Consider the following 15,605-nt stretch of genomic DNA (forward strand, 5'->3'; position numbering starts at 1 on the left):
TCTCTCTCCTTGTGCTCCTGATTTGGACCTTGAGATTTCAGTCCGGTGCTCCAGTGTGGGTCTCTGTCTCTGTCTCCTTTCATCGCCTGATGAAGGTTAATATTCAGGAGGATGCCTATAGGTTTTTCTTTACTTTATTTTAGTTCATAGCCCCAGACAGTGGCCCTGTGTCACGGCTTTCAGGTTGTGCTGAAAGTCATTCCTTTATGTAACTGTCTCCCCCACTAGCCTCCTTGTGCTTGTAGCTCGGGTCTTATTTATCTTTGCCTGCTCCTTGATAATTCTCGAACAAACTGGGAACAAATCTTCCCGCTGTCTGCGTACGCACGCAGACCTCTGCGTCAGCAAAGGTCCTAACTCTCAGTCTCTTGTTTTCGCAGCCACCGCTGGTCCAGGCCATCTTCAGTGGAGATCCAGAAGAGATTCGCATGCTCATCCACAAGACGGAAGATGTGAACGCACTGGTAAGAGATGCTCTGGTCCCGCAGGGCCTCTTCTGGGGCAAGCAAGGAAGGCTCGTTGCTATTTTCTGTCCTGTGGACCCATCTAGGACATAGTTAGAACCCTGGGCTGCTTTTTAGGTTATTGTTTTTAGAACCCATGCAATGAAACTCTAGGGTTAGACTGAATCAATCATATTGAAATATTGTAGTAAAGATTTAAAGACTGAAGAAGTAGTCACCCTGTGGGACAGTGCTTGCCTAGGACACACAAGGTCTGGGTTGGACCCCCAGCCCTGTGCAAAAATTAAAAAAAAAAAATCAAATTAAGGATACAGTCATATGTATCCTTAAAATGGCTTAATTCTAAACAACTCGTCAATGAAAGCATCACACAGTAGGGAACTATGTCTCTGTAAACTTTTATACGGTCAGAGGGACCTTTCTGAAGCTTGGGGTGTTGCGTTTTCCCTGCCGACCACACTCATTTACTTTTCCACCCTTGGAGGGGCAAAAACCATGACCGAGTTGAGGCTAGAGGGAAAACCCCACTTTCTTTCCCATCTGTATTCGTCTTGAGATGGAGGAGCAGATCTGACGGGCGAGCACAGAGCAGAGTCGCCAGCCCGGCATTCTGAGCGAGCTGCGCCCGTCTCGTGTGTTGTGAGCCATGCCTGTGATTTCTCCTGGCGCCAGCGCCAGGCTGAACACGGTTACTCCAGCGGTTTGCGGCCGTGAGGAAAGGATCCCGGCCCCCACGGAGAAGGCAGAGAGAGTGATGATGTAGCGTAGTTCTTTCCCGGTGATGGCCCTTGGCTCGCAGGTGAAGTTTGGCAGCCTGTGCCCGTGGGCCAGCAGATAGGGAAGCTTTTGATTTTTTTTTTCCATGAGGAAAGAAAGGATAACATTCTTTGCCACGAGCGATTGGTAGGAAGCAGAAACCTGAGTGTCCACAGTTCGGCTGGAGCGTGGCCATCCGTCTTACGCACCCTGTCTGTTCTGCTTTTGCCCCGCCCTTGCTGAGCCGAGGCACTGGGCCCAGCCAGACCCACTCACGCTCTGGCCTTTGTAGGAAAGGTCTGCTGGTTCTTGTTCTAGGTACTATGACCCTGGGATGAACCATGGGACTCCCCAGCTCTCAGACTGTCTCTGAAATCGTCTAAACCTTAGGCGTGCTTGAACTTATGCGTATTTTTCTGAGAAAAGGGTCAAGGTTTTCACTGCATTCCTGAAAAAGCCTTTGGACATCCATCAAAAGATGAGCACCCGTAACGTACCTGCGCAGTCCCATGCAATAAGTCATCCGCTCTAAACAAAGGGAAAAGCATTAGCCAAGAGCTCAATCTTTGGTGGTTTCTTAGAGTTAGGCCAAACAAGCAATTAGGTGTAGGACGGGGCTGCTAATTCGCTTAACGTCATCTGATTATCAAAATGCTCAGGCCCCTTGGGAGAAGAGTCCTTTTTCAGGTGTAGTGTTTGGCAGGAAGGACTCAGAGTCCGGTAGGTCTTCGGGGTAAGCAGGGCTTTGCCCTGGGGTGATATCCCCAGGTATATCTCTATCAGGTCTGCTGGTGGCTCCCTTCCGAGACTCGTCCCTTGGAGCAGCAGCCTTTGTGCTGAGGCGGTACAGATGGGTGTGGCTCTCCGGAAAGCATTTTGGCAGCTTCTCCCCAGCTGGCAGAGAGAACACCAGGGCGATGTCTTGAGATGCTATTTTTTTTTTTTTTTTTTGCAAGGTAAGCCAGATGAAGTCAGGGACAGAGGACTTGCCGAGGCAGCTGGGCATCGGTCCAGGGCCCGTGGGGGTGTGCCCAGGAGGACAGGAAGCAAGTTCCCTGTCAAGAGCTTTGACATCACAGGAATTTGCCCGGACTATTTCGGTGGCTGCGGGCCAAGCCCTTGCAAGCCTAAGGCAGGGTCACAACCTTTTCCCAGTGGTCAGGAGCAAACAGAGCTTTTATTTAGCTACACCTCGGGAAGTTGTACTGGCCTCTGAATGGCCTTTGTTTCTTTTTGGAAAAGCAACAAGCATTGACAATTGGTACAAATTGCTTGGACTGTGCCCAGCTGTGTCACCGAGTTAGTTAGGTTTCGCTCTGGTAACACATAGATGCCCGATGAATGTTTGAAGTAGGGGAGCTCATTTCTCTCAGCAGCAGATGAGGAGAGTGTCCCCAGCTTACGTGGTGTTCCCGGTATGAAGGTGTGGTTTCTGAGGTCACGGTTAGGGTCATCTGTAGTCCGGCTGAAGAAAGAACAAGGAGCCTAGAGGGAAAGTGTGGAGAGGTTTGCACAGGTCGGCGTGGGAGGTGGGAGTCTCCCTTCACCCAGAAGACCTCTGTCCTAAAGCCACACGGGCTCCAGGGGAGGATGGGGTGGCACTGTGCCCCTGAAAAGCCTGCACCATCGGCTTTGGTCTTACAGCCTTCCGGGGAGTCGGTGGTTCTACTAACTTAATCTCAGGGGCATCTCGTGAATGCTTCTGTTATTGACCGAGTCACAACTTCTGTTAAGAAGCACCAGGGACACAGTAGTGGGCACCGAGTTCCCAGAGTGAAGTCAAGAAATGAGAAAGCACCCTGATGAACTTGGAAGGGGAAAACCCAGGCCGCGCTGGAGGCCCGTCTTCAGGAGCTGATCTAATGCCCTTGCTGGCTGTGTGTGTGGCAGCCGGGAAGGGAGGGGAGGGGGAAGTGAATACAGGAGTGATTGACAGCTGAGCGCTGCAAACATGGGGTGGGGCTGCCTTCCACAGTGAAGCCTTCCTGTTGAAGGGAATTGCTCCTTTTGTTCCACTCACAGCCCCAGAAACCCCCTGTCCCCCACCTCCTCTGCCACACGGGGAAAGAGATCTCGGATCCCACTATCACAGGCTGATAGGCTGTGATGACGCTGTCGGCCTAGTCTCTCATTGCCAGGGCTCCTTAGGGACCAGGCGGACTGGCGGAGCATTGGTTAGCTTACGTGGGGGTCAGGCTCCTTAACCGGTCCACACTCTCAACCACTTTTTGCCCAAGAAATATTTGTGCAACCCAGAGTGTATAGGTGCATAAAACGGGTGTAATAACGAACTATTTACTCGCGATGCCTTACTTTTAAAACAATCATTTTGTATACATATAATTTTGCTGTTTATTAAAGACTAAAGCAAACATACATATTAGTGAGAGTGATATGCTTTTAAAACTCTTGTTTTTACACTTTCAGAGATTGATTTTATATTGAATTGTGTGTGTGTGTGTCTGTGTGTGTCTGTGTGGGTAGCTGCATTTGAACAGGAGCCCACGGAGGCCAGACGCACTGGATTCTTCCATGCCCACAGGTGATTGTGAGCTAGCGTAGGTGGGCACTGGGGGGCGAGACACGGTTCCTCTGCAAGAGAAGCACATGCTCTAACCACCAGGCAACCCTTCCAACTTCTTGGTGGGCTCTAAAGTTTTACATGAAGAACGGAATCTTGTCTGAGAGTTTGGCACCGCAGGGTAGAGACTGTCTCCCATGCCTTTCAGTTTTCGCCATGACTGTGACAGCCTCTTTCTACAAACATATAGAATAAAACGACATATATATGGTCAGGACCCTCTCAAAGCATTGTGGGAAGTACTGCCACAACCCAAATGCATTGCACAATCTCTCTTAAGGAATTCAAGCCACCGATTGAAGTTAATGATTTTGGTGCATGCACACGGGTACGCGTGCAGGTGTGCAATCTGCCTCTTTTACTCGGGCTCTGGTAATTGGACTCAGTCTTCACGCATGCAAGGCATGTAATGTTTACCAGTGAAGCCATCTTGTAGGCTTCGAATGGCAATTTTTAAAATCAAATATTCTCACATCGGAACCCAAAGATACACTAATTTGATATTTGCATGTAAGAGGGAGATAGCAAAATGTTCTATTTTCCCACAATAAAAATCACGAAATTTCTAAGTGAATAAAAAACTTTGTACGGCAGCAATGGTGTCTGTCACCTCCAGCAGTCTTGAACTGAGCCGAGGGGTTGCAGGCAGCATTGGTTGGTGTGTGGCGGGAAGGCATGCACAGTGCAGCACGCATGTCTTGTGTGAGCCTCAGTGAAGCCCTGAAGGACAGCCTGGGCAAGCCGGCTCCAAACACCTTGGGCTCCTGTGTTTGAGTCAGCAGGAACACACGTTAGGGTCACGTGACAGCACCCTGATTCTTGAAGATGGTCTTATTGTGCCATACAGCCATCTGGACAGAGGCAAATTGGGGCCTGGCCACGGCGGGAGGCAAAGACGGGGAGGAAAATGGCGGCACTCTCAACATACCTACAGACGTACACATATATACACACACGTAATACACACATACACACATATATACACATACACAGATACACACATGCACAAACATACATACACACATATGTACATGTACACACATATACCCACATACACACATATTCACACAGACACACACAGTGTAAAAAATTAAAAATATAACATTCCACCTATTCATCTTTCTTCTCTTGCCTTCAAGAATTTCTCATTTTATTTTGTTGATTTTTTTTTTTTAAGCATGTGACCTGAGTAAGGGCAGACTGCCTGAAATGCAGAGGGGTTGCAGTTAGCTCCACCCCAAGCCTTCCTAACAAGACATTTTGGACTCACCGTGGACTTTGGGTTAACTTTCTTTGGTCGTCTTTGCCTCTGTGAAGCGCCATGTTCGGCACAAGTGCCCCAAATTTTTATCAGTGTTGGTGGCATTAAATCCCGCACCTTCTACGCTTGTTGGTCCCACCTCACCCCCTCCTGTGGCTGCACGCCCTCGGGAGCTGCACACGCCTGTCTGTCTCTGTGCTCCAGATGTCTGGTTACAGTGCAAACAGTGCTGTTTGCTTTTAGTGAAGCAAATGTTTTCTGTGTTCAGCGGAGCCTGTGAAATCTCATTAAGAAGCCAGTCATTAACCCCGACTAAGTAAACCCCGGATGTTTGGTGTGAATATTTCAGCTTCCCCTCCCCACGCTAGCTCAGCTTTCTCAAGGTTACTGGTTGTCAGCTGGGACCAATAATTTTTCAGTCACCTGCCCAGTGTGCGGCCGCTCAGTCATCGGGAATCTCCACCCACTCCATTAAACCAGGCCTGATAGGAATCAGGTCTCTGCAGCTCCATTAGCGCAGCCTGAGTGGGGGATTTCCCTGCCGCTCACTTCATACAGGAGACTGGCCTTCAGCTGGTGATTGCCAACAGTCTTCCCTGTTTGTCTTTATAAACACTATGGGCATTCACAAAGGCCAGCGTTCTCTTCTTACTGGTGTGTGTGTGTGTGTGTGTGTGTGTGTGTGTATGCTTAATATTAAGTGTTTATTTTCAAACCTTAGATCACAAGCCATGAAGATACATGGAGCTCAAAGTAGTGACTCAGACACTGTTAGCGTGACTGACTGTGTTCACATGCACTGTTAGCGTGACTGTGTTTACATGTACTGTTAGCATGTGTTCACATGCACTGTTAGCGTGACTGTGTTCACACGCACTGTTAGCATGACTGTGTTCACACGCACTGTTAGCATGTGTTCACATGCACTGTTAGCGTGACTGTGTTCACACGCACTGCTAGCATGACTGTGTTCATACGCACTGTTAGCATGTGTTCACATGCACTGTTAGCATGTGGTTCACATGCACCGGGCACCCTGACACGGAATGGTGCTGAGGTTTCCCCCTAAGGAAAAGTGTACCATGGTAGCATCTCAAGCGTGTTTCCCAGAGTCCAGAGCGAGACTCCCTCCTCAGGAGTGAGAAGAGATAATTCAGTGGCTGAATAAATTGGAAAGCTCTTGTCCTACATATTCCCTCAGGCTTCCGTGATTCATAACACGTTACGGTACAAAAGACCGAAGGTGTCTGCGCACAGGACATCAGTTTAGCAGGATACTTCTCAAGGTATCTGACTTCTCAGTCTTCTCCCCAAATGGTCTCCGTCACTGTTATCGTAAGACCACCATCCAAACTGACAGGCAACTTCAGAAAACCTCCAGAATGGTCTCTGGCTTTGTTTCCTGAACTTTAGCGTGCAACAAGATCTCAGAGTGCGCAGGCTGATGGGCGTCACCCCTGGGTCCCGGGAGGGGCCCAAGGGGCTGTGCTTCCAGTCAGTTTCCAGGGGTTGCCAGCATTGCTGTTTGGGGACCACAATTTGAGGACTGGCTCACGGTCAGACTGGAAATAGAGAGGACGGATATTCTGATGCGTGACTAGGGGCTGCCATCGGCCCATGGCTTTATGACTTAGAAGTCAACACTCATTCAGCAGCCATAGGCAGGGTTTCCGAGCACTGTGTCAGGTACTGGGTATGCGCTGCTGTTGAATATAGGCCTGGTAGCTGTCTTCAGAAGCCTGCGGTGTAGTGGACAGATACACGGAGATCTGGTCGAGAAGATTGGTCAGTTGGTCCTTACAAACTAGGAAGCCTTCTGAGAAGGAAGCTAACCATGAGCGATGGCTCCCAGTTAAAGAGCCAGGAAAGGCCTCTGTAGCGGTGGAGAATTTAGACTGAGTCTGGTCATGAGACGCTGGACATCTTGAGAAGACTGGAACATTCTTCAGGTTGGATGAGGATATGAGCAACAAGGACTCTAAGGCGGGATGGTAGCAGTGGGCGCACTGCCGTGTGCATGTAGATTTCTTCTGTGTGTGCTAGGAGGAAGGGGGATACACTGACAGCTTCTCTGCAGAAGTGGAGACAGGTCCCTTGAGGTTCGACGATAGGCCAGATGTGAAGGGCAAGGAAGAGCAGAGAAGCAGAGAGGAGGAGGGACAAGTGGCATCAGGAGTCCTCTTGTTTCTGAGAGAAGCCAGAACTGAAGACTTACTTGCTTTTCTGGGGGCACTGAAGCGATCGCTATTCTGCAGACACAGTAATTGACTGTGGGCAGAGGGGGTGGGGTTTCATAAACGTGCTTGTTGACAGAGCTCCCTATAGAGTGGCTATCAGCGACCGCCTAGCTGCCTTGCGTTAGAAAGCAAATAAGGCCACTGAACAGTAAACAGCATGTATCTCCCTGTGATTACAGAGAATGCCAGGCTCTCAGAGAGTCGCAGTTGCTATGTAACGAACAGGAGACAGCTACTCCGTTATGTGCACAGCTTGTCTGGGTTGGGAATCCTTGGCAGGGCACGGTGGGATAGCCTTTGCCATTTCAGGACTGGGATTAGTTGGGAAGCTCCATCAGCTGGGTGACTTGAAATGGAAGGCGAAATTATTTTGGGGTTCACTCACAAGTCTGTCTGTCTGAGCTTGGCTTTTATACGCGGCGGGCTTTCTGTCTGCAGGGCGGCCAGGGTGTAGTTGAAGTTCTGACTTGGCAACTCAGAGGTCGAAGACGAGCATTTTTGCAAAGCTCTTAGATCGCTCAAGGATGGAGGGCAGGTAGCTAGACTCAAATTCTGCTTCACGGAGTCCCAGGTGAGAAGAGCCTGCCGGGCTTAGAATGCTGCCTCTGGCGAGAGATGGCTCTTTGGGAAGTAGAGCCAAGGAAGGGGAAGAGTTGGACAGTTTGCGTTAAATCACGTGTTAAGGACGATCTTTGGCCTGGAGCCGGTGATGGTTTTAATAACGTTTCCGGTCTCCTCTGCTTGCCCAGCCCTCAGAAGTGAAGCAGCCAACCCTAGTTCATGCCATTAGAGAATCAGAGAATGTTCTTAAACCAGGGCAGGAGAGAACAGGGTTGACCTGGTCACAGGTCACCCACGAGGCTTGCTCCGATGCATCAGGGTGGCCCTCCTTGGAGTAACACTGAATAGTGTTAGGTTATTCTCGATGTGGACGGTGTTGAGTGGCTGGAAGACACTGGTCTGTATTATATTTTCAGGCTGAAAAACCATCTCTTCTCCGCATTTATCCCAAATGGCGTGTTGAAAGAATACAGCAATTATTAAGGCGTTCTATTTTTTATTATTTACTTTTTAAACTTTAACCCACTTATTTAAGTGCAAGCCTTTAGAAGGCTGTTTGGCTTCGTGCTCTTTTGGCACATTGTGATGGCAAATTATCTTCCGGGCCTGTGACCTCCACATCTGTGGTCTTTTGACCAGATCTCAGTACCAGGTAAGTATTCCGTTCTGTGCAGAGGGCCTCCAGCCCGATTAGAAAGCATCTGGTCATCTCCAAAACAATCGTGCACTTGGCACTAACGGGCACACCCTGCCTGGCAGCTTAGTAGGGTTTAAAGTACTCAGGGCGCACAGCTGTGTAAGACTGGGAACCTCCTCCCCTCCTCCCATAATAACTTACATAGTACCGTCTGACACTACACTCATAGCCAGTGGGGAGGAAGCACCCAGCTCGGTTCCAGCTGGATTTATTTCTATCCTGAATCTAAAGTGTGTGCTATCCCCAGCCACAGGGTCTTGCCATCTTGTTTTGACCAAGAGCGATGACATTAGCTGTTCGTGTTTTGGGGTCGTCTGGGGGCGCCCTGGCTAACAACTCATCCCATACAGGGATGTTCCAGCTAAGCCTTTATGGCTTCTGGGAACAGCGTTCTCCATCTGTGCCGGGTGTTTCTGCTCACGTCCTTTCTTAAATAAAACGTTCACTTTTTAGTTCGCCGATGAAGTAATAGGGTCTCTATACGGCTTGAAAAATGCATCCTTAGTTCTGGTTGCCCCTCCCACTGGCCCCCACCTGTCCCCATCCCGCACCCTATGAACCTTTCCTTTATTCTCACCTCTGTTTCACAGCGTGTTACCGCCCACTCCACCCCAGACCTTTCCCTTAGGTTCCCCCCTTCCGTGGCTCCTGTCTCGCTTCCTGGTCTCTGCAGAAGCTCGCTTCGACATAAACACAGGAACCTAAAATCGTGACGCTAGGATCCACACGTGAGAGCAAGCGTGTGGCGTGTGTCTTTCCAGCCCAGGGCTCCCTCAGAGTGGACACAGCTTAAAGGCGTGTGCCACGGTAACCAGGGTAATCACGGTAATCACGTGTCTACTGGGTAGCTCATGCTTTTCAAACGTTAATGTGCGTATTCATCACTCTGGGAAGCTTTATTTTTCTCAGTACAGTTGGGAACACATTGACATCACCTAAGCTCACAGGGGCTCAGTTAATAGACCCAACCCCCACATCTGTTACTTCCCACTAGCTTAGACACTTCAGCTGCGATTTGACTATGTCAGGCCTTCTTTTTCGTGGATGATATTATCTTCACTCAATTTTTACAAAACAATGTAACAGCAGAGTTGACTTCATGAGTATGAAGAAAATTTGGGGTTCATAGTATGAGAAAATTTGGGGTTCCTAAAAGATATTTCCACGAAGCTGTGTGACCTGGGGATGAATCTTCTCATGAGATACGTCAGAGTGGTGGCTGTGGACTTAAACTGTAGTAAGTGGGCTACCCGGGCAGCGGCTCTGTTGTCCACTGCTGCCGTGTGTCCCCAGGCTGGGAAATGTGCCTAGTGGGCTTCTGTGTCTCCCGTGTGACGGGGATGCTACAGTTCCCACCCATGTCTCCTGTGTGACGTTCCAGTTCCCACTCATGTCTCCTGTGTGACGGGGATGATACAGTTCCCACCCGTGTCTCCTGTGTGACGGGGATGCTACAGTTCCCACCCGTGTCTCCTGTGTGACGGGGATGCTACAGTTCCCACCCGTGTCTCCTGTGTGACGGGGATGCTACAGTTCCCACCCGTGTCTCCTGTGTGACGGGGATGATACAGTTCCCACCCATGTCTCCTGTGTGACGGGTATGATACAGTTCCCACCCGTGTCTCCTCTGTGATGGGGGATGTTATAGTTCCCACCCACTGTGAGGGATCCTCCAGGAAGGGCGGAGAGATGACTCCCGTCCCTGGGAGAACACAGCCAGTGTCAGTACCCCCTAGGGACGGCTCTTTCTAGATCAGCACATCTTAGTTCCCGGAACATTGTCTCTTGCAGCCCTGACTTTGATCTAGTGCCTCTACCCTTCCCATTTCTGCGTGATGTGGCTATGGCTTAGCCTGCCAAGGCCCGTGTGCTGGGAACCTTGCTCCTAGCATGGTTCTCTTGGGAAGTGGAGCTTCTAACAGTCTGCTAGATGTGGTTAGGCCAAGGGGGATTTGGCCCAAGGGATGGATTAGTGCAGCCTCTCAGTGCTGACAGAGGACAGGGGGGTTGTGATAACGTCATGGCATCCTCATCCTTGATCTCTTCTACAGGGGCCTGTACCCTTTCTACTTCCCCATGCTGGGACTCAGCCAGATGGTGACATCGTGCTCTTTGGACTTTCCCAATAAACCCCCTTTCCACCCAGCCTTGGGTATTTTTGTTTCAGCAATGCGCAAACACAGTATGGTCAGCCCGCTAGAACAGGGCCTTTCGCTGTCCCTGTGGAATTATGATGCCTGGTGTCAGAAGCCATGCACTTCAGTTGGTGGCATTGTGCATGCCCCGAGCCTGTCTTCAGGGTGCAGTTTGGTGCTTCCCAGTTGCATTTCTCTTGGAAAGACACGACTGTGCTTGGGAAAGAAGTGCAGATTTGCTTGACAACCAAAAGGCTGTGGAGTCCCAGAAACGGTACCAGCACACAAAGTGGGTACTGGTATCAGCTGTGTGGCAGCTGTGGCGAGTTTGAGGTCAGCCTGAGATTGGGGGGTTGCCTTCATCAGAGCCAACCCAAAAGAAACAAACGAAACAAAACAAAACACGCCAACCAAAAATAAGATATTTTAATTTATATTAAAAAAAAAAGTGTGATAACCAAACAGATCTGTGGGTAAACTCGGGGTTTGGTTTTTGGAGCTGGATGAACTCTTAAATACTTGCTTGTTGCCTTTGCTAGAATATGGACTCAAAGGTTGAGCAAACGCCAATTCACCCTTCCTCTGCAAGGTTACCATGAATTTTAGAAAAAAATCCTTCTTTCATTTTATAACGATCTCTGATTTCTTTGTCATTTTGGGGTCACTGTATAAGAAGTACAGATTTAAGAGCCACCTCCTATAACCAGGTTCCCGCTATAGGTGTGAGCGTGCGGTTGCACCGTTGTCTTGCACATCGGCTGCATCCCCCACTAAAGGCTTCCAGGGGTTTTACTTCCCGGCTCCAACAGCTGGTCTCTTTGCTCATCGTCTTCTCTCTGTAGTGTTTTCCGAGCGTCCCTAGTGTTTGGACCCCCTCGGGTGCTTTCTCCCTGGCTACCAGTCCCCAGTCCAAGCTCACAGATACCCCTGGCAGGAGGCCAGGGACACCTCGCGTGACCCGATTCCTGTGGCTGGCCCCACTACCTTTCTGTTTCCCAGTAGCTAACTTCAAGCGGTGGTGGCAATGGAAGCTTTCGTTCACCAAAGACGAGAGACTTGTCCCACCAGCTCGCCATCCCCCTTCCTTCAGTGGTTGGCATGCTTCCATTTCGAGTTCCAATCCCGTGATTCTCTAGACCCAGGACCGACTTCAGGAGGCGTTTGTCTGAACCCCCAGACAAGTCTACTTTCACGTGTTTGACAAACGCTGTTTTGTCTCCTCTGGAGTTTCGGCCAGTCTCGGCCAGGGCCTCCTTCATCTTCTCCCAGATCCACCTTCACCTACCCTGTCTTTACCTCTTCAACCAGCCAGAAGGAGCCCATTAGGGGAGAGGAAAAGGGCGGGTTGTCGTAATAGGCCGTGGTTGTTGAGAGCTAACCACCCAGCAGGAAGAGGCCAGGTGTCTTAAAAGACATCGCTTCACCCTGCAGTTCGGGAGGAGAGTATTGGATGCTCATTTGACAGAAACGATGGCTTAGAGAGGAACTTGCCCAATGCCATTTGGCTCTCAGCGTCATTGCTGAATTAGAGCCCCTGCGCTACGGAGTCCGTGAGGATGTACTGCCATCCAGAGGTGGTTACTGCCTGACGTGGACAGACAGCACAGACCAGGTCCTGACAGCCAGAGGAGGCCGGGCCACCAAAATAGGAGACCTCGGGAATGAAGTGCAGAGGAAGGCAGTTCTGGTTAAGAAGCAGACCCGACTGAAGGCAAGCACAGGGAAGGTCCTGGGGAGGGCATGGGCTGCGGCAAGGGCGGGGAGCAGCAGGCAGGGTGGGTAGTAGGAAAAATGGCCCGTGGTTTCCCAGACTGGATGGAGCATTCTAACCATTTGCGTCCCTTCCCAGGTGTGGCGGTGCCCTCACCGCTGCTGTGGGAAGGGCTCTTTGGGCACAGCTCTTTGGTGGCAGAGTGTCTGAACCGCGGACCCTGTGGTGTCCCACCTGCAGAGGACAGCCTGGTCCCACAGAGGGAAAGCCTTGAGGCTCAGCTGCCTGGGATCCTGGTAGCACACGGTAACGGTGCCCTCCTGCCCTTTCAGCCTGCCCACCACCCTGTGCGCTATTCGAGATGTCCAGCTACCCACAGGCTGTTGGCACTGTCTGAGGCCAGGTTTCTAGGGATCCAAGAATGGCAGAGAGTCCCCACCCAGCCCTTTTGGGAATACAGCAGCTTCTCCCCCTCTGAACTGACTTTCCTGGGAACTCTGGTTCTTGCCCCATGACATGGCCGGGGAGTGAATCTCCCAGCCTAACTCAGTCTCTGAGAATCTTGCTTCCTTTTCCTGTTCTTTCTGAAGCCCTCGAATGAAGCTGTTCCCCCATTCAGCTTTCCGCCCTCTGGTTTTTAGAAGTAGGGCCAGTGTTCCCAACCTTCACACCCCAGCTCTGGGCTTGCTCTGGCCTGTTCGTGAGCATCACCAACCATGCCTTTTAATCCCAATGATAGGTTCTAGCATCCCCGTTTCCCATGCCTGGACTGTTTGGTACCAGAAATTTTACTTTAATGGGGCCTCTAATCGTTCCGTACGTATGCCGAGGCTAGCCAGAGATAAACATAGACTTAAAAACCCTCAGAGTTGATATCTCTGTCTAACAAATTACTGAGCTCACAAGAGTGCTCATTTAGGGGGCTTTTCCTGGGTCACATTAATGCTACTTTTTGGGACACGTGACATATGGTGGAGCAACCAAAAGAGGGGTCAGAGGACAGGGCACAAAGCTGGGTGTAAAGAGACTTCTTCCGAGCGACTGCAGACCCTCCAATCAAGGACTTCATATTTTGTGGCTTTGGGGTCACATTGTCCTCGTAGCAGATGTTCCCGCTGCTTCTCCAATGATTCGGGTGTCAGAGCATCACGTTTCTCCATTTCCATTGGACTGAAATTGACTGAATTTGGCAGGGTGGGCAGTAGAAGGAGATATAAAATGGTGTATAAGAAGTAGGGCAAAGGTTATAACACCTGTTTTGTCCATTGGCATTCAGCGAATAATAGCTAAACATCTTGTCATCGGAGAAGCCATGTTGGAGCAGCTTAAAGTGAAAACACATACTTTGGGGTGAAGCTGGGGCACGATCCAAGATTAACATTAAAAAAAAATACAGAAACTTGGGCCAGCAATCCCTGCTACTCGGAAGGGTAAGGCAGGAAGATTAAAAGTTCAAGGCCCAGGGCTGGAGAGATGGCTCAGTTGTTAAGAGCATTGCCTGCTCTTCCAAAGGTCCTGAGTTCAATTCCCAGCAACCACATGGTGGCTCACAACCATCTGTAATGGGATCTGGTGCCCTCTTCTGGCCTGCAGGCATACATGCAGACAGAATACCGAGAATACTGTATCCATAATAAATAAATAAATCTTAAAAAAAAAAAAAAAGTTCAAGGCCCACCCGGACTACAGAGTGTCGGCAATTTAGTGAGGGTGTATTTCAAAATGAAAAGTACAAAGAGGGCTGGGAGCTAGGCACGATAGTGTATGCCTCTCATCCTAGAGAGGAAGAGTGGAGTTGAAGATCAACCTTGGTTACATAGTGAGTTCAAAGCCAGCCTGGCCTGCATGAGATCCCATTTCACCCCCAACCACAAAAGGGCATGGGGCCAGAGACATAGCTCAGTGGTAGAACATTTTACCGAGCAAGGGTGAAGCCCTAGGTTCAATCCCCAGTTCTGAGCAACAATAAGAAAAGACTATGGGCTTAGAGAAAATGCTGAGAGCTAAGGCAACTGCTAATGGTGATGGGGTCTCTGGGGCATTTCAAGCCTGCGCATGAAACACTTTGGTGGCTGGTGGCAGGAAGCAGGTCAGGGCAGAGTGTCTCACCAAGCTGTGAGGCTCAGGACAGGGTGTGAGTCAGCAGGTCTCCCTGTGAGAGGAGGCGGAGCACAGACATGCTGGAGAGATGGTCAGTCAGATGCAAAGCAAGCTGCGTTCACGGGAGAAATCATGAATATGTAAATTCAATAAAGTGTAGCGCTAGCAGTAAACCAGCCATTCACATAAACAACCAGTGTTTATGCCGGCTGTGGTACGGGGCATCTCTGTGTCTTCTCTTGTGCTGAGAATAAAGGTATTTGAGATGTCTGTAGCAAAGGGCTCTATCCTTGCCTTCTGTTTGCTCCCAGGAACCAGATGATCACGCAAGGATCCTAAAGGCTCTTAGTCCATCTGAGAAAATAACAGTTTTGAATTGCCAAGCTGCATAAAGTCGGGTTAGAGTTGTTTCCACAGGGGTTTTCTGTCTTAGGCTTAGAAGTTCATCTCCAGGGGAGATTTCATCTATGGTGTCCCAGATTCTCTGAACAGAGGACTTATCTCTCCAATGAGAACTAAGTTTTATACTTATTTTCCATTTGAAAGTTTGTGTATTACATAGACATTATAAATTCAAAATCCTGAACCACAGAGGGGAAATCCTGGGAATACAGATGCATATTGGAGGGTTTCCACCTCTCATCAGGAGCCAAGGACAAGGAGCCCCTCCTGCCAGCTGCTTGTGCGAAAGCTGGGCTTTCCTGCAAGCCCAGCTTCCACTTCAAAGGCCATTTCTTAGGTGAAGGTCTGCGTTCCAGTACTGCATTCCGTCTCCCACACCCAGGAATGGGCTCGAAGGACCAACCTGGTGCATCCGTATCCCAGGCTGGAAAAGCAACTTCTGCTTCCAGCCTGGCTTCCCAAGTCACTTTCCGTTCCTGGCCTCTTTCTATTTAATTTATCGTCAGCTCCGTTCTAAGGATGTTTACTGGCACCTTCTGTATGGTCCAGCCCACCCCCAGAATTTTCGGGAGGACTCAAGAGGAAATCTATTACTTAGTTTTTATTGTCAACTCAACATAACCTACTTCATCTGGGAAGAAGATGATTTGAGAATTGCCTCCATCACTCCATCAGATTGACCTGCGGCCACGCCTACAAG

At 49.8% G+C, this 15,605-nt stretch overlaps 1 protein-coding gene across 7 annotated transcripts in view; it reads left to right on the forward strand.

Moving 5' to 3' along the window:
- Positions 1 to 15,605, forward strand: part of Ankrd44 (ankyrin repeat domain 44) — a 220,869-nt gene that overhangs the window by 103,155 nt on the left and 102,109 nt on the right. For all 7 annotated transcript variants that reach the window (XM_050159187.1, XM_050159191.1, XM_050159188.1 and 4 more), the window contains exon 2: positions 381 to 464. In XM_050159187.1, coding sequence (XP_050015144.1) covers positions 381 to 464 — 84 coding nt within the window. The remainder of the gene's footprint in view (positions 1 to 380; positions 465 to 15,605) is intronic.

Source organism: Alexandromys fortis, unplaced genomic scaffold, assembly GCF_014885135.2.
Source record: "Alexandromys fortis isolate MF-2015 unplaced genomic scaffold, M_Fortis_MF-2015_v1.1 scaffold_65, whole genome shotgun sequence".
In the NCBI taxonomy this organism is placed as follows: Eukaryota; Metazoa; Chordata; class Mammalia; order Rodentia; family Cricetidae; genus Alexandromys; species Alexandromys fortis.